The sequence below is a fragment of the Lissotriton helveticus genome, chromosome 3_1, assembly GCF_964261635.1.
Source record: "Lissotriton helveticus chromosome 3_1, aLisHel1.1, whole genome shotgun sequence".
Classification (NCBI taxonomy): domain Eukaryota; kingdom Metazoa; phylum Chordata; class Amphibia; order Caudata; family Salamandridae; genus Lissotriton; species Lissotriton helveticus.
In genome coordinates, this window is record NC_136061.1 from 166,232,130 (window position 1) to 166,250,542 (window position 18,413).

Genomic DNA, 18,413 nt, shown 5'->3' on the forward strand with positions numbered 1-18,413 from the left:
ATAAAATGTTTTCCCACCTGTGCGGGATTTCTTAACACGGGGTTCTCACAGTAGCGTCTTAGAGCCTGAACAGAGTGTTCTGGAAGGCTGGTAACGGGTGAGTCTATCTGCTAAGTAGCTAAGGCCATTGCCATTTAGTGCTTTATGCTAAATGCAGCAGATTTTAAATCTGATCCACTTGCGGATTGGTAACCAGTGTAATTCTTGAAGTAGGGGGAAAGAGGCGGTCCTAGCGGGAGAATTAGAGACAAGGCGGGCCGCTGTATTTTGAACAACCTGAAGTCTATGAAGAGAAGGCTCATTAGCTGAAATCAGAAGAGCATTACAATAGTCTAAGCGGCTAATTACTAATGCTTGGAGGAGAGATTTATGCACATTCAGAGGAAGGAAAGAGAAAACCCTCCGTAAAAGGCTTAGCGTATGGAAGCATGAGCCTACGCTGGTAGTGACGTGCTCCTTCATAGTAAGTTTTTGGTCCAGTAGTTTCCCTGCATTTAACTGCAGGAAGTTGTTCCTCATCCAAGCAGCAATGGCCCCGAAAAGGTCAACTGGATGTTGGGAGAGTTTTTATCAAAAGCCATTAAAAGCTGGGTGTCCTCAGCATATGAGATTGGAATGAAGCCCTGTTCCCTGAGTAAGTCCGCTAAAGGAGCCACTTAAATGTTAAACAAGGTGGGACTAAGACAGGATCCATGTGGTACTCCTTTGGTCAACTCCGAAGTTTGAGATCGGAAGGCGCTGAGGTTGATGGTTTGGGTACAGTGGGTTCGAAAACATGATAACCACTGAAAGGCGAAGCCGTGGGTTCCAATATCCTTCAGTCTGTTGAGTAGGAGGAATGGGATAACGTGTCAACCGCTGTCGACAAATCCAGCAGCACCAATAGTGCTGTTTGTCCATTGTCCAGGCAATGTCTTTGGTTGTCAGTGACGGCAATAAGTGCAGAATCCGTACTTAAACTAGGCCGAAACCCAGACTTTGTGGGGTCGAGGCTACCCATTGCTTCAATGTACTCGGAGAGATATTTATTAATGTGTTTTCCAAGAGTTTACACAAAAACAGTAACAGAGAGATGGGGCGGTAATTAGGTAGATCTTCCTGCGAGGCATTGGGCTTCTTCCGGATAGGGATTATTTGGGCAGCCTTCCATTCAAATGGTAAATGGCCCATACTCAAAGAAAGATTGAGGATTGAGCAAATGGCAGGTGACAACTGTTTATGCAGTAATGAGGATACTTTAGCAGGTAAAATGTCCTGAGGGGAACCTGACAACCGTTTTCAACAGAGACTCCATAGTATTAGACGTAAGAGGGGGGAAGCATTCCAAAGAATGCGCATTGGGTGAAAGTAAGGGACAGAGGTTAGACGTGTCAGTCATCAAGTCCCTTTCTTTAATGATTTTATCATAAATACTCTCAATTTTCTGAGAAGAGTGATTGGCTATCTTATCACAGAGTTCTTGGGATGGAGTTACTTCATTGTGACAGGCCTTAGGATTCGTGAAGGAATTGAGGATGTGATAGAGTTCTTTAGAGGAATTCCCTGCCTGATAAGTTGCGACTCAATGTGGGCTCTACGCACATTCTTTAGGTTCTTATGATATTGGGCTAGAGAGATCTTATACATAGTTTTATTGTTTGCATCATGGAAGAGACGCCAGAGTCTTTCCAGCTTTTTACAAAGGCTTTTTTCCTTCGTTCGATCTGGTGAGAACCATGCTGCATGCATAAGTCTGGTTTAATGGGGCCAATTGATCTAAAGTAGTTTCTACTATGATGTTGTAACTTGCCAAACAATCCTCAATGTTTCCTAATGCCAAGTTAGCATTGGCCAGGAATGCGTCCGCAAAGCGACCTGGTGTGATTTCACGCCATTGTCTTTGGAGGGTACATGAGGCTTTGGTGGAGGCGGGAGTGGCCTTTTATTTGAAATCTAAGTAGAGAATGATCAGACCATTTAAGAGGGCAGGGGGCCTCACAGTCGATGTTTAGAGAGTTTCTCAGAAAAGATATGACCCGCAAGATGTGTTGGCCCTAAATTGATCTTCTCTAGTCCTAAGGCAGCTAGGTCTGCCAAAAACATTGGGGTATCCACATTGGTGGTAATCACGCTATGTACATTTATTTATTTTATTTTATATATTTTCAAGGTTTTGTATAGCACGAACAAGACCCTTATGGGTATCAGAGCGCTTTACAGTGCAAATGTAAGTAATTGAAAACAAGCATAGAGAGATGATAGTGAGTCTAATACAGAAAGTTCACAAATACTATATAAATAGATATATTACAGGTGTATATGGAAAGTTCAAGTAAATTTAGCCATGAGAATAGCTTTCACTTCTTTTTTGAAGAATGCAGTAGATGGGTTCTGTCTCGTTTCTGGGGGCAATGCGTTCCAAATCCTGGGCACCATTCCTGAGAAGGTCGGGTTGTATGTTTTCTTCTTTATGAATTGTTGTGGTTTCAATAGGAGATTATTGGAGATCCTATTGTATCTGTTACCACATGAGAGCACCAGTTTCTGAGCTAGATAACTAGGAGTTTTGTGATGTAATGCCTTGTGTGTCTCACAAGAGATTTTCATATGAATTCTCGCCTCGAAAGGTAGCCAGTTGAGCAGGTCAGGGGAGATGTGATTGTTTCTTTTGGAGCCTGTGATGAGTCTAGCAGCTGCTTTAAGTGAAGCTGTAAGATGGACCGTCGATGATCTGCGGAGGCCACATAGAGTGACACTCCCATATTCCAATCTAGGGATAACTAGCGCTTGAACTTCCTGTTTGAAGTCATTTGCTAATTGCTAGCTGAAGAAGTCTGCTTTTGAACGTCTGATCTTACTGTGGTAGGCATTTCTCGTGCTTCTTAATAGCTAGAGGTTGTCAGATGATAGTGACAATCTCCATCTTCGTTCAATTAGTCTTAGAGATTGCATGTATTCATTTAGACTACCATCAAACCAGGGTTTTGAGTCTTTTGTGGTGACACTTTTCAGTTTTATGAGAGCTAGTTTGTCTAGTACTGTATTCATGGAGTGGAAGTAGTGATTAGTCAGATCTTGTACATCCAATAAGCCTATTGGTGGAAGCAGGATGTTTGAGTGGAGGTTGTGAGTAAGTCAGAACCAAAATCTTTTAGGTTCCTCTACCAAATTTTTGTTCTCGTGGGTTGGATAGAAGTAAATGTAATTGTTACATTGATGTGGAATGTAATGATGTGGTGGTCAGACCAGTCGCAGGGGAGAATCTATTCAAGCTGAGTGGAGTCCACCTTGGAAATTATTAGATCGAGGGTTGAGCCTTCATCATGTGTGGGGCTGTAACAGATTCGGATAAGTTTAAGGTCAGCAAGGAAAGCTTTTAGGCTGTTGACTCCTGGATCCTCTAGGTCATCCCAGTGGAGATTGAGGTCACTAAGGAATATTTGCGTATTAGGTTGACCGTCATTTGTAACTATTATATCCATGAGATGTTCGATGAAGGTGAGGTAATCACCTGGTGCTAGAAAGCCTGTAGTGAACATATTGGTTTATTACTGCTAGTGATGTCTAAACAGAAGTATTCACCAGAGGATAGTACTGGTGATTGGGAGCGGTTCCCTGACATAATGTTACGATGTACGCAGGCAATACCTCCACCTGGTCTATCAGATCTATCAAGTCTTGTGATGTTGTGATTTGGGGGGACTAGTATGTCTAGGATGGGCGTGGAAGTTTTGTTTAGCCATGATATTTTGGTCAAAATTAGTAGGTACGGTTCATTAGAGAGAATGAGGTTCGCTATGTCGGCTGCATGTCTCCATGCCGACCTACATTTTAGAAGAATACATTTTAGCTGCATTTTTATGGGTGTTGTGGTGGGTTTGTATATGATGAGGACTCGCATAGGGTTGTTTTCCATTATACCTCTAGAGATGTGTCTTGTGACTCTATGTGTATTGGGGGGAAAGGAGGAGATTATGGAAGGTTTATGCAAGTTATGAGAGTGTGCAGTATTAAGGGGGGAAACCAGTGGTTCATAGGAACGGAGTAGTGTAGTGAAGTCTTTACTTGATAGCGAGCTTTTCTTCCGAGCGGACATTGAAGTCTCCTAAAAGTAATAAGTGTTTAGTGGAGATAATATGTGGGGCAATTAGTTCCATAAGTTGTGGCGAGAAATCCTGGCAAAAGCCTGGGGGCCGATACGTAAGTGCACCTTTCCAACAATAGTGGGATTGAAAATAAATTCTGAAAATAAGGAGTTCTATTTTATTGCCACTACATTGTTCGAGTAGGGATACATTAATAGAGTCTTTATGAACAATAGCTATACTGCTGCCAACCTTGGACTGCCTATCAGGTCTTTGAATACGGTAGACATCAGGGATAGCCATCGTAATAGCAGGGATGGAACTCGGTTTTAGCCAGGTATTCGTTAGGAAACCAATATCGGTGTGTCCTGAAGAAAGCAAATCACAGATTTCAATAGCATGCTTGGGCAATGATCTCACTTTTGCCAGAAAGAAGTGCCAGCCAGGCTATAATTACTGATAGAGGGGTTGGGGGGGGAGAGAGAGATTGTTTGGGCCCAAGTTTGAATGACTCTTTCTGGAAGCCGGTAGCAGAGAGCATTCTCAATCTCCAAGCTTGACTATGCCAATAGCCAGGGCTGGACTGGCCGTAGTGGGCACCGGGCATTTCCCTGGTGGACCGCCAGGGTGGGGGCCGGTTTTGGGTACCTGGGAGGCCGTTTTTGTTACAGGGCCATTTTAGCAGCATAGCTGCAATATCGGCTGCTGTAAAAAAAATCGGCTAAAACTGGCCCTGGCAAACAGCTTGCCGCACCCCCAACACTTTCGGGTGGCCAGCCACGCTATTTGACTGGGCCAGTTTTGGTTCCCAGTCCACCCCTGCCAATAGCCTATACCTTGGTGCACCCACATTCATTATATGCACAATACAACTCATCCAAAATGCAGTTTTAATGGTTCTTCTCTGCCTTCACCCAAGAGAGCCCATGCCCCCAGTCCTGCAATTGCTTCACAGGCTTCTATAGCTATAAAGGCAATGTTCAAGGCACTCTGTAGTATCCACAGACCCTCCCAAGGAGAAGTACTGCTATACCTACAAGTTAAATGATAATCAATTAATACAAACCACAAAGAACAGTGCATCCCAGGCTTCCACCACTTATAATCGTATTACTTTACCATAAGAAATCCGTAGGAGGCACTGCTTTCTCAGACCAAGCTGCCAAGGTATAGAACTCACTGCCAGCCAGCACTAGTAGCACCCTCAACCATATAGCCTCCCAAAGACAGTTTAAAAGGTGTCTCTTTCCTAGATAATTGCACCACTCGCAGACAGACAGCACAGCCCAGAAAACAGTAACACCTTCACTGTCAGTCCTCAGCTTCTAACCAACAAATTCCAAACAACTCACCAGCAAACTGCACTGCTTTCATTATGCAGATAAGCAAAAAAAGGCTGAACTATGGCTCGCCATGACATTTTGTAGTTATGTACTTCCATATATATAACTGCCATGTCCCACAAAAATACTAAAACAATAATGAAATGAAATGAAATTAAATGAAAAGTGTTGCTTATATAGTGCAACTGTCACTCCTACCGGAGTCTCCTGGCGCTGAAAATGACAACGATCAGAATACATGGAATGGGACCTAAATTAGGTCTAAACAGCAGGCATCAGTTATCCCAAAGATCCAGGTCTTTAATGCCTTTCTGAACTGCCCCTCCCGTTCGATTACTCCTTTGGCATGCAGTTCCAGGCCTTTGCTCCCAGTACAGTCGCTGATTTCCCACCTCTGGTTACTAATTTAAAACTCAGCAATTTAAGCAAGCTTGCAGCACTAGATCTTAGTGTTCTTGCTGTAATATAAGGCTTAAATCGTGCTGAGAGATAAGGTGGGCCCACTTGACGATGTGCTCTAAAAGTCGTCAGTAGTAGTTTGTACAAAATTCTTTTATGAACTGGAAGCCAGTGGAGGGTTTTCAGGGCGGCCAAGGCCGATGCCCTGAGCGGGAGACCTAGTTCCAATCTGGCTGCTGTGTGCTGGACTACCTGTAGTCTCCTCAGGATTGTTTTATTCATTCCTACGAGGAGGCTATTACAGTAGTCCAGCCGCGATAGTATGAGAGCCACTGCCACTGTTTTCTTGGCGGCTAACGGGATCAGGTTGAAGAACTTTCTTTACATTTTTATAAGCTCAAAGCAGGTCCCAGTTGTCTTCAGGACATGGGGCTTAAACGAAAGAGAAGAGTCGAACCAAACACCCAGATTTTTTTCTACCTCCACCGTCGATGGGGGAGGGCTGTAATGTCGTCAGGCCACCAGTCCTTTGGTTGAAAACAATTATTTTTACCGATAGGTAAGATCTCAGTTTTATTGGTGTTAAAGCAAAGATGATTATCTTTCATCCACTTTATAACTGCTGCAAAGCAAGATTTGAAGTTTTCTTCCGCATTGGTGGAATTCTTATCCAGGGACAAATTTAACTGAGTGTCATCTGCGTATGACGTGGTTTCAATCCCATAGGACGAAATCAACGAGATGAGAGGGGCCATATATATATATTGAACAAAAGTGGACTGAGTGACGCCCCCTGTGGCACACCAGTGGACATGGTACATTCAGGTGAAAGAAAAGATCCCAACAAGATCACCTGCTTCCTATTTGACAGGAAAGATGTAATCCATGCCAGTGCGGAATCGGATATGCCACAAGTACTCAGTCTGGCTAACAAGGTATTGTGTGAAATGGAATAAAAAGCGGCAGACAAGTCCAAAAGGATCAGGACTGCCTTTTGCCATTATCTGTTATAAATGTAATGGTATCTGATATCTCAAGTTAGGCAGTCTCAGTTGAATGTTTTGGTTGAAAACCGGATTGACGGGCATGGAAAATCATTGATGCTTCATAATACACAGTTGTCAACAACTTGCAACTTTTACCTATCAAATTAGCCTAATACATACCTGCTCTGACCTGCTATGAGGCCATCCAGCACTGTACAGACAAAAAAACATCACCAAATGAACAGGCATGGAATATATGATGAGATCTGTCACACTTCCCTGGACAGTTTTGGAGAAGTTTATTATAGTCCATTCAGTGCAGGTCAAAATAGCTAAACATTCTGACCGCTTCTTTACATCTCACATAGACACTCAATTATGGGAGGTTACAAATGGCCTTAGTTTTTAGATCTCTTCACTTTGTTCTCCTTCCAACCATACCAGCTCAGGACCACAACTTTACAGAGAATTTTAGATTTTATAGCCCAGTTCAGTATCGAGCTAAGCAGACCATATCGTAAGAAATACCATAAAGGGACCTGTAGAGCTGTTCAAAGCTAACTGCATATGGAAAACCATAAAAATGCATGTCTATCTCTTACATTTCATCATCCAACACAATGCTAAACCAGAGAGTAGGCATGAGAGGGTGGTGAACCCTACTAGAGCTACATGGCTAACAACGCTGCACAAAAGAGGCACCCCTACTGTCCTGTGAGGGACAGGAAGCAGCCTTGCAAGTGGCTCAGTATAGACAACACCGTAAAGTCATTAGACCCAGGTGGGAGGAGGGCAGTGTTGCATTAAGAGTGAGCAGTCCCACACCTCACACTCTTCAACTTTGTTGCTGTCTGGAGTGGGCAGCAGGAGTATTAAAGAAACTGCTGGTGTGAGACCTGAGTACACTTGTTGCACTGCAGCTTAGAGGGTAGTGCAATGTAGCACGGAAAGGAGAGGGCGTCAGAAGGTGATATACTTGTAACATGGGTGCATGATGTGTTGCTCTCTTGTGAATGGCATCACATAAGTGGTATCTGCAGGGCAAAGGAGTAGCACATTCAGCCTTGGTGAAGAGCCTACTCAAGAGCACCTATATTCTGGCTGCTCCAGGCACAGGTGCAGGTTCATTGCCTGGAATGGCAAATTAACCCAAGCGTTCGGTAGGCAATATTGTGCTCTTTCCAAAAGAACACAGCTAAAGAGCAACTAGTAAGCATTCCCCTGAAACTCCCATGCTTCAGTACACTCTTTGAAGGCCAACAGCCAATAAGCAAAGAAATCTTCCCCAGCCAATCTATTGACAAGCACACCATCAAACAAGCAATGGTCCTTATATGTTCCCAAGTCCCATAGAAAGTGTTTCCTTCTTAGAATTAATGCCATGGAGAAGAAGGAGTCAAAAACAGACATAGAAAAGAATTGGACTCAACAAACATATTTATTAATAACAAAAATAACATGTTAAATTAAGAGTCTTGGAATAATGGCAGCATTTCGATAAATGACTCTGAATACGTTGCAAAACAATTGGACGAGCATACAAACTAGAAGTACAGGAAAGTATGCTTCCAGCTTTATCTTGTGCAAACAACTCATAATAGACAATTGAAAGGAAGGGGAACAATACATACTTCAGGAAAACAAATGACTTTCATGAACACAGTAGTAGAGACAGGCTTGAAGGATCTTCTGACTTATGATATGTGAAAAACCATCTAAAGAGACTTTTTCTATAGCATACCAGAGGGTCTTCTAGGTGCCCTTTTATCCTAGAATTAGGAATCAAATCAGATAAACTTCATTATTCATATCCTTTTAGATTCTACAATTAACCAAACACTGTGATCCACCACTCACACACGCAATGCAGAGGTTCTCAGGTGGAGCGGAGAAGAGCAATCTTGCTGCTGAATGGATTATGACACTCATGAACAGATTGATGCCTCGGATAGATACATGGCAGTCTTGACAAAGAAAAGGACTTAGCATATGCTCTCATGGCAAATGTATTTCAATTGAATACTACAGTCTAGTGGTGTATCTTATTATTAAGGTATTTCCAGTGACTAGGGCTGAGCATCAAATCTTAGGCTTGACATTTCTAACTAGAGTAGGGTGAGTGTAGAGTGGCAGGTTCCAGTATCCATGACTCCATTCAGGCCCACAGGATGAAAGTCCATACAGACACTTTGATGGGGTGCAGGTTTTAAAGATGAATGTCTTTCATACAGTACGATTGTGTGCAGGATTTTATGATGAAGGTCTCTCCAAAGTCTAGGATTTGGTGTAGGATCTCAGGGTGAAGATTTATTCAAAAACTAGGATAAGGTGTAGGATTTGAGGATGAAGGATTCACCATGCAGTACCATTAAGTGTACAGTCTCAGAAAGAAGGTCTTGCCACCCTCCAGGATTGGGTTTAGGATCTCAGAATGGAGGGCTTTACAAACACTAGTATTAGGTGTAGGATCTCAGGATGAAGGTCTCTCCAAGCACTAGAACTAGGTGTTGGATTTGGGGAAAAAGGTCTCTCCATGTACTAGGTTAGGTTTAGCATCTCAGGTAGAAGGTTTCTCCATCCACTACAATGGAGTGCAAGATCATATGATAACGCCCTATATGCTGGGACTGAGGGTGGAACTGCAGTATTAAAAATCTTTCCATACATTTGTGGTATCTTGTCGAAGGCCTCACCATACATCAGAGTGACTGTGGCTCTCAAGAAAATATCTCCCCAGACACTGGTGTTAAGTGGAGGATCACTGGTAGGAAGATTGCAAGATTGAAGTTTCCCCAGAAGTAATTAAAAAAACTGTCAATCCACGGTGATAGAGAAGCACCAATTAAAGGACCATGTAGGATCAAAGGTAAGATTGCCTTGCTCGGAGTGAACGCTCAATGTCTTGTGAGCTTCGGTCTGGATATCGCTGGCTCCTACAGAGTGGGATCTTCATCCTCTGTGGAAGAAAAACGTGTTACTGGAGCAAAACAAAATGAAGGAAAATCCAACCAGTGCTAAATGAATAGAGGGAGGTGGGTATGGTTAAGAAATTAGGTGGGTGTGTGTGAGTGTAAGGTAAGCATGATTTACATACTCTATATATGAGTAGGATGGAAGTCTGGTGTGGGAAGGAAGGCAAGCACAAGTAGGACACACTATATGCATGAATTAGAAAAAGTGGGTATGTACGAGGAAGATAGCGTGTGTGAAACTGAATCCAGATGAGAGGCAGGGATTGGATGTGAACAGAAATGTGAATGGTAGAAAACAATAATGTCTAGATTACTTATTGGTACTGGAAAGTACGACTGGGGATGTGAATATTGAATGCCAAAATGGATGGGACAGAATATTTTTAAAACAATGTCCAGGGACAAAAAAGCAAAAGGTTAGTTCATAAAGACATTTAAGTATTTACTAATCTAAACTCCACATCTATGTACTGTGAAGATATTTATCACCAAGGTACCTATATGGAATTAGGTACGGAAAATGTATAGAAACCTACCTTTCTGACCTTCGTAGCTGCAAACAGAAGAACAATCGAACTAGCAGAATAGTTCTGTATATATGGGTTGCTAGTTACTGACTCTCATATTGCGAAATGAGAAAATGGAATAAAGGAACCTTGTGCTACCCTTTGCCGACACCACTAAGCGATGGGAATGCTGACCCCAGTGGCTTCCATGCAACACATTCTGAGACCAGAACTAGGTCCCTGCCCAAGCCCAGCACGTGAGCGGGAATGGTACCTCGGACCACTGCACTCAATATTTGTCAGCTGAGAGAGACGAAATAGAAGCATATAAATTAAACAGAAAAAGCGTCTAAACTGGAACTGGATCTTGGAAATAGGAGGGTATTTATACATCATAGCAATGTAAATTAGATAAAGGACTATGTTGTGCATAGTGCGTTTTTACAGAGTGTGTGGAAACTCTGGTATGGGGCCCCTCCACTAGTAGTTTGAACTGGGACAAGGATGACAGGCAGAGGGGTAATGGAGTATTCAGGCATTTGTCTGACTTTGAGGAATTACAATTAACCTTCTCAACAACATTGGAAGGGGTGTGTGGCCCTAATCTCTTATGCACTCAGGGACACTCCAGTAATACTAGGCGTATCTTTCACTTAGTTAGAAAACCATCACCACCAAAATAGGAATATCTGGGTTCTGTTGCCAGCACCAGGCAGCACCAGTCAGAGAATCAGCAAGAATCCCCTATTTCAGGGACAGTACTTGCACACCCCTGGGAAGGAAAACCCAAAGATTATGTATCATCCTGAACTTACCAGTCTCAGAGCCTCGGCTCCTCCAGGGGCTTAAATCGAGGGGAGGAATCTGGTTGCAACGCACAAAATCTTGCGGGTAACTGTTTGCCATGAAGACATTTCTCGGCACCTCAGTGATTGCCGTGTTGTCACAAATGACTCGCGCCAGCGTGACACTTTCCAGAGAGCGTCGTTGGGCACTGCTGAAAACACCAGGATTCTCATAATAAAACCTGTGTTGGAAAGAAAGAAGCACACATGGTGACGGTCTGCTAGCCATACAACGCACATTTCAGAGACATTTCACACCAGTATTATTGGCTAAAACTGCCAGTATCACATTCCTTTTAGTCCATGAGGCATACACGAATTAAACCCCAAACCTAGAATTTGCACTGCATGATGAAATGCACATCCAGATAGACTACGCTCGATCCAAAAAACAACTTGCACATGTAAGTGTGACTTGCACATGCACATAGCCAGATTTATTGCTGCAAGCAATTCACAAAAGATTACCTTGCAACATTAACGCCCTAACTCATGCACAGTATTACCCATAAGTATGTAATATTACGCTTGAGTAAATCCCTTTTGCAGTGTGAGTGGTCTGCGCCTGCTATCACCACCTAGCAGTATTGTACAGCTGGGAAAAGTCAGATTAAATGGTAAAGTTCTCAGCAGAGTCTTGCTTCATGAACCCATTCCAATCGTGGATTGGAGAGAAGCATAAAAGATGAGTCCCCTGAATCATGGAGCCCATGTTTGAGATGTGGGTTTTCCTTTTCCAAATCACTATTTTTAGATATATAGTCCAATTGGGTTAGTGCCCCTCTTAGAATGCAAACGATTGATAAAGGAAAGTCTAGGGTTGGGAAATTGTCTCTCTGATGGAGGCATCTGGTAATTTTAACAAGAAGTGACTGATTTTTTTCTATTAGGCCATAGAGGATACCACACCTGTGCTGCCTCATGTCTTTCATACTTGTCCAGAGGGATTTCAGCACTCAAAATATGCCCACACTGATTAGGCTTCCGAACTTTTACATATTACATCTACTTAAATCAAAATTTGGACTTTCATCATTCACGTTCATTTACAGACATATTAACCTTTTGTGCTGTCTGCGTGAATTTTCATACAGCTCATTCAATTGTGAAAAATCTGAGTGATGAAACATGTTGGCTGCAGCTGGAAGTTTCATTTGAACTGACACGCAAACAGAGATTAGGAATACTACAATTGTCATTCAGAATCTCATATGAACAATGTTTAACTGCTATGTAATTTTGTAAACATTGTTTCTTCTCCTTTGTCATTACCAATCATTGGTCACCCACAGGTCTGTAAGGTACACAGACAAATTTAAGGAGGTCTGTACTAACAGATATAAACTTGAAGGGAATTCTCTTTACAAATGTTTACCTAAAGAGATTTAACCCAACAGACATAGGCCAGAAGGGGACTCTTTGTACACATTGAATTTCTAAGGAAAACGAATGGTCGAGAGATCCTGGTACTGGATATTAATTCCTAAAATGCTATAGGAACTTTTGCTTGAGGCTCTGAACCTTTCCAACCTTGTATTGAACAAGTAGAAGGGAAGGTGTAAGCATGTGTTCCTCTCTTCCAAGGCGGTCTTTTTTTTTAACAGAAGGATAATTTCTTTTTTAAGACACAACACAATAATCCAAGTTAGTTTGAGTGAAAGTAGTTCTTTTATTTTCATTTATTGCTTTATAAGTCCATTTCACTTTTTTTAGACAGTTTTTATAGAAGAGAACAGTCAACATGTGTTTCGCCCTATGTGGCAAGTTGAGCCATGGCTTTCTCAAGGCTGCGAGAGAAGAAAGATGCCATAAAAAAGTGACACTAGGCAAAGAGCGCTCAGCGAGAAAGCACTAAACGTAGTGTTCAAGTGAGCCGTGATTGGGAATAATTAATTTCTTATTTATTAAATTCTTACATAAAAGGACGAAATTAAAAGGTATCTGTTTCCTTGAAGCAATTTGGAATATATTCAACTCTTCTCAGATTATATGATTTTTTTTACATATTGACTAGGTATGATAGCATATTTTTACATGCAATTCTTCTTAATGCCATGTCTTGACTTTGCATGATCTCACTTAAGACTGCAAGTGAAGTCTCTATAACATCACCTTTCAAATTAACAAAATAATGCGCCTATCTTTCCACCTAAATCTTTGTTCTTTTGCTTCACCGGTATTCAGAATAAATATGTTTGGAGATATGCTTCTGCTAGCACCATATTTAGTCTCACTTTTTTCTTCTTCTTCTTTTCTCACAGTCTATGGATGCAAAAATGGCTTGAGTCTGTTTCTCTTCACACTCCTTTCACACACCTTTCACATGTGTTTTTAAAATCATCCTTTTATGTACGAATTAAATAAATAAGAATTTTGTTATTCCCAATCACGTCTCACTTGAACACTACGTTTGATGCTTTCTCCCTGAGGGTTCTTTGCCTAGTGTTACTTATGTATTGCATCTTTCTCCTCTCACAGCCTTGAGAAAGCCCTGGCTGAACTTGCCACATAGGGCGGAACACGTGTCGGCTGTTTTCTTCTATAAAAACTGTCTATTAAAAAAGTCAAAAGAGTGAAATGGATTTATAAAGCAATAAATGTAAATAAAAGAACTACTTTCACTCAAACAAACTTGGATTATTGTGTTGTGTCTAAGAAAATGAATTATCCTTCTGTTCAAAGAAAGACCGCCTTGGAAGAGAGGAACACATTCTTACACCTTTACTTCAACTCTCTCTATACATATATACCTAAAGAGTTTAACTCCAACAGACACAGGCCTGAAGGGGACTCTCCTTACACATATAAACCTAAAGAGGTCTATCCCAACAGCAAAGATCTGAAGGGGATTTTCCCTAGAGGTATATATATCTAAAGAGGTCTAACCCAACAGACATACGACTGATAGGGAATTCTCTATACAGATACAACCTTAAGGGGTGTATTCCAACAGACACAGATCTAGGCTATATTCCCACAGACATAGTGTCTTCTTCATATATAGGCACACAATCTCTCCATAAAGACACCTAGCCAACTCTGAACTGTCCCCATGGGTCTCTCACCACAAATCAAGAGCTACTACTTTATGAGAAAGACATAGGGGTTGTTTGTTTACAGTTCAATATCATATCTCCTTACACAAATATAAAAAATATTCTAAAAAGTGATGCACTTACCTATCACCATCCCGTGCCACTCGGAACTGGTTTCCAATAATGCAGGCTAGAAGAGGTCCAAATTTTCCACCAGGAACAAAAGGTTCTGCCACTCCTCCAAGCCAGATATCAATATTTTTGGGAGTCCCATAGAGATCCATCAACTTTCTGGCCAGGTCACCATTATTCAGGACACTTCGGAGTTCTGCCAGATTTTGTGGCTCAGAGAGTCCACAAAAACGCCGCCACGCACCATAATCTATTGAGAGAGTTAGACAGTACAGTGGTGAGATTAAAATAATTTTGAAATGTATACCCAGAACCAGCAATCAGTTAAATTTGCATTGGGTGGTGAGAAGGTGGAAGGTTGAAAGCAACTTCCAAAATCATAAGTGAGGGTCAAAGTACTATGGCACTGGCGTCACTTAAAGATATCTAGGGGCACAGCTGTGAATTGTACTCATGTCATGTATGACAACTTTAGTCTGATTTGGCTTCTTAGCAAACAAACATTGTAATTCTGCTGTTTTTAATTTCATACTTTACAGTTTTTAAAGCAAAACCACACATCACAGGATGAAAGGTGCATATGGTTACAAGCCTAAACTGGCTTATGGGACAGGATTCCATAATAAAGGAGCGCAGATGTGGAATCTAAGATCTCCTGTGTTGTAATGTCCTCATTTTGAATCACATAGTACAAAATGGCTTACTGACCAAAAACCCATCCGGGTATATTTTCCTAATTATTTCACTTCAATTGTTGATTCTTTTTGTCCATGTATCAGAATATCAAAGTTTCTTCATTGATATTGTGGCTCTTTCCTTTGCATATGTCAGGCTGTTTGTTAGATGTCTTGGTGCTAACTGTGGTAATTGTAGCCAAACAGATGGAGCACATGATGCCGAGTGTGAGCAAGATAAAGCATGACTGTGTAGGGAAAACAAAAGTGAATGAGACTGTGGATGATCTGAGCAATGTCTGGTTGTTAAAGGAGACAAGAAAGAGCCAAAGGAGAGTCCGAATAATTGGAGTTTCAGAGGAAACTGTTATAGGTGTGGGAAGGTGGGACATTTGACTAACAGCAAAGAGTGCCCAGCATTAAAAGTGACTTGCAACAAGTGTGGGAGGAAAGTTCATTTTAAGATCTGTTGCAAGAGTTACATTAATTACAGAGGATGCTAGACAAGAAAATACACAAGTGTGATATGAGATTGCTTTGCAAATAGAAGGAAGAGGTGTGGGTAACCCCAGGGACTTCAAAAGAATTGAGGAACAAAAGACTGAAGCAATGTTTGATTCATGCTCCATTTTAACAATAATCTCAGCAGATGTGTATGACAAAATGTTCAAGGGTAAGAAAAAACTGCAAAGAATAGATGTAAACCCGGGAGGCTATGGGGGACAACCTATAAACATGAGAGGTTTCTTTTGGGGAACTGTGGCATACAAAAACAGATATGCTGTTACCAAGATATATGTATCCTACAGGGGGGACAATATTTCTAGGGTGGCAAGCAAAAAAGGATCTTGGGATCTATCTCAACCCCAATAAAGACCCTCAAATTCTGGTTCAGATGGCAAATTCAAAGTGAAGATAGAAGAAGAATTCCCTGAAGTTTTTTCAGAACAGTTGAGGTGTCATGAACACTATGTTCATTGAATAAAACTTAAAGAACACTAACAGCCGGTCTCAGCTAAGGTGAGGAACTTGCCCATATCCATGTAGCAAGCGGTAAGAGAGGAGTTGGAGAAATGGCAGTTTAAAAGTGATTGAGCCTGTGGTGGCCACAGAATGGCTGGCACCGATAGTAGTGGCCAAGAAAGGTGACGGGCAGTATGATTGTGGAGAAGTGTGGCTCACTGGTTAGAGGAGGCAGACCCTGATGCAGAGGTCAGACCCGGGACCAGGGTTCAATTCCTGGCGCGGCAGGGTCTTGAGATCAAAATGTCCACGGACTCGATAATTCTCGCCTCGGTACCTACTCGAATCATGGGTTCACACTCTGCAACTCTGGGAAATAGCTTGCTTAATCTCCACTATGGCCCCACTGCGATGGGATGCCTGGTCTTCACCTTGGGGATGCCCAGTAGGGTTTATCTCGCAGGGAAAGCCAGGATGGGTTCCCAAAGCAAGCGCTAAGAGACCTGTCGGTGATTTGGCGCTATATAAATCGAAATTAACATAACATAACATAACATAGACCTCAGAGCACTGAACAGGGAGGTTATAGTAGATAAATATCCGCTGCCGAACATCACTCAAATGATGAGTAGGGTAGCTGGAGCCAAGTTATTCTCAACTATTGACTTGACTTCTGCATACTACCAAGTCAAACTGCATCTTAAATAACGAGAACTGAGGGCGTTTATCACGCCCATGGGGCCTATAAGTTCAAACATATGCCGTTTGAACTTGTTTCCAACAAGGGGTGGTGATGGACAGAGTCTCTGAATTAAGCAGAGTACTCTCACCCAGTCAAGAGATCAGGGCTAGATCCAACACCGTTTTTTAGCTCATTGCACCATCCCAGTTTCAGAACCTGGCTGTATGCAAATTAGTCTGTCCCTGGCCCAGTGCATCATGGGAACAGGGCAGACCAGACTACAAAAGCCAATTCTTACACTGGGAAGGAAACAAGCTTCCGGGGACCGGTTTCTGCCATTCCAGGCGTCTTCGGCCCGGCTTGCTTGAATCCTGATGGTGCAATGAGCAAGGGACTCACATCTGAGTATACCCTTCCACGCTTAGGGTGGACAAAATTATTTACAACAAGGGGTGGTGATGGACAGAGTCTCTGAATTAAGCAGAGTACTCTCACCCAGTCAAGAGATCAGGGCTAGATCCAACACCGTTTTTTAGCTCATTGCACCATCCCAGTTTCAGAACCTGGCTGTATGCAAATTAGTCTGTCCCTGGCCCAGTGCATCATGGGAACAGGGCAGACCAGACTACAAAAGCCAATTCTTACACTGGGAAGGAAACAAGCTTCCGGGGACCGGTTTCTGCCATTCCAGGCGTCTTCGGCCCGGCTTGCTTGAATCCTGATGGTGCAATGAGCAAGGGACTCACATCTGAGTATACCCTTCCACGCTTAGGGTGGACAAAATTATTTACAACAAGGGGTGGTGATGGACAGAGTCTCTGAATAAAGCAGAGTACTCTCACCCAGTCAAGAGATCAGGGCTAGATCCAACACCGTTTTTTAGCTCATTGCACCATCCCAGTTTCAGAACCTGGCTGTATGCAAATTAGTCTGTCCCTGGCCCAGTGCATCATGGGAACAGGGCAGACCAGACTACAAAAGCCAATTCTTACACTGGGAAGGAAACAAGCTTCCGGGGACCGGTTTCTGCCATTCCAGGCGTCTTCGGCCTGGCTTGCTTGAATCCTGATGGTGCAATGAGCCTGATCTTTGGACTGGGTAAGAGTGGTCTGCTTAATTCAGACACTCTGTTCATCACCACCCCCTTTTCTGTATCGTTTTTGGCCACTATAGGTGTGGCAGGGTATACTCAGACATGAGTCCCTTTCTCACTGCTCCATCAGGATTCAAGCAAGCCGGGCCGAAGAGGCTGAAATGCCAGAAACCGGTCCCCGGTAGCTTGTCTCCTTTCTGGTGAAGAATTGGCTTGGTAGTTTGGTCTGCCCTGTTCCCATGATGCACTGGGCCAGGGACAGACTGATTTGCATATAGCCAGGTTCTGAGCTGGGATGGGGCAGTGAGATAAATAACGGTGATGGATCAAGCCCTGATCTTTGGACTGGGTAAGAGTGGTCTGCTTAATTCAGACACTCTGTTCATCACCACCCCCTTTTCTGTATCGTTTTTGGCCACTATAGGTGTGGCAGGGTATACTCAGACATGAGTCCCTTTCTCACTGCTCCATCAGGATTCAAGCAAGCCGGGCCGAAGAGGCTGAAATGCCAGAAACCGGTCCCCGGTAGCTTGTCTCCTTTCTGGTGAAGAATTGGCTTGGTAGTTTGGTCTGCCCTGTTCCCATGATGCACTGGGCCAGGGACAGACTGATTTGCATATAGCCAGGTTCTGAGCTGGGATGGGGCAGTGAGATAAATAACGGTGATGGATCAAGCCCTGATCTTTGGACTGGGTAAGAGTGGTCTGCTTAATTCAGAC

At 42.7% G+C, this 18,413-nt stretch overlaps 1 protein-coding gene across 1 annotated transcript in view; it reads right to left on the reverse strand.

Moving 5' to 3' along the window:
- Nucleotides 1-8,211: 8,211 nt before the first annotated feature.
- The window catches only part of LOC144822228 (eosinophil peroxidase-like), an 85,003-nt gene continuing 74,801 nt past the window's right edge, over nucleotides 8,212-18,413 (reverse strand). Inside the window, exons 12-14 of the mRNA XM_078679477.1 lie at nucleotides 14,295-14,532; nucleotides 11,086-11,297; nucleotides 8,212-9,748 (exon numbers count right to left, since the gene is read on the reverse strand). Of these exons, the coding sequence (XP_078535603.1) occupies nucleotides 9,726-9,748; nucleotides 11,086-11,297; nucleotides 14,295-14,532 (473 nt within the window). The 3' untranslated portion in view covers nucleotides 8,212-9,725. The remainder of the gene's footprint in view (nucleotides 9,749-11,085; nucleotides 11,298-14,294; nucleotides 14,533-18,413) is intronic.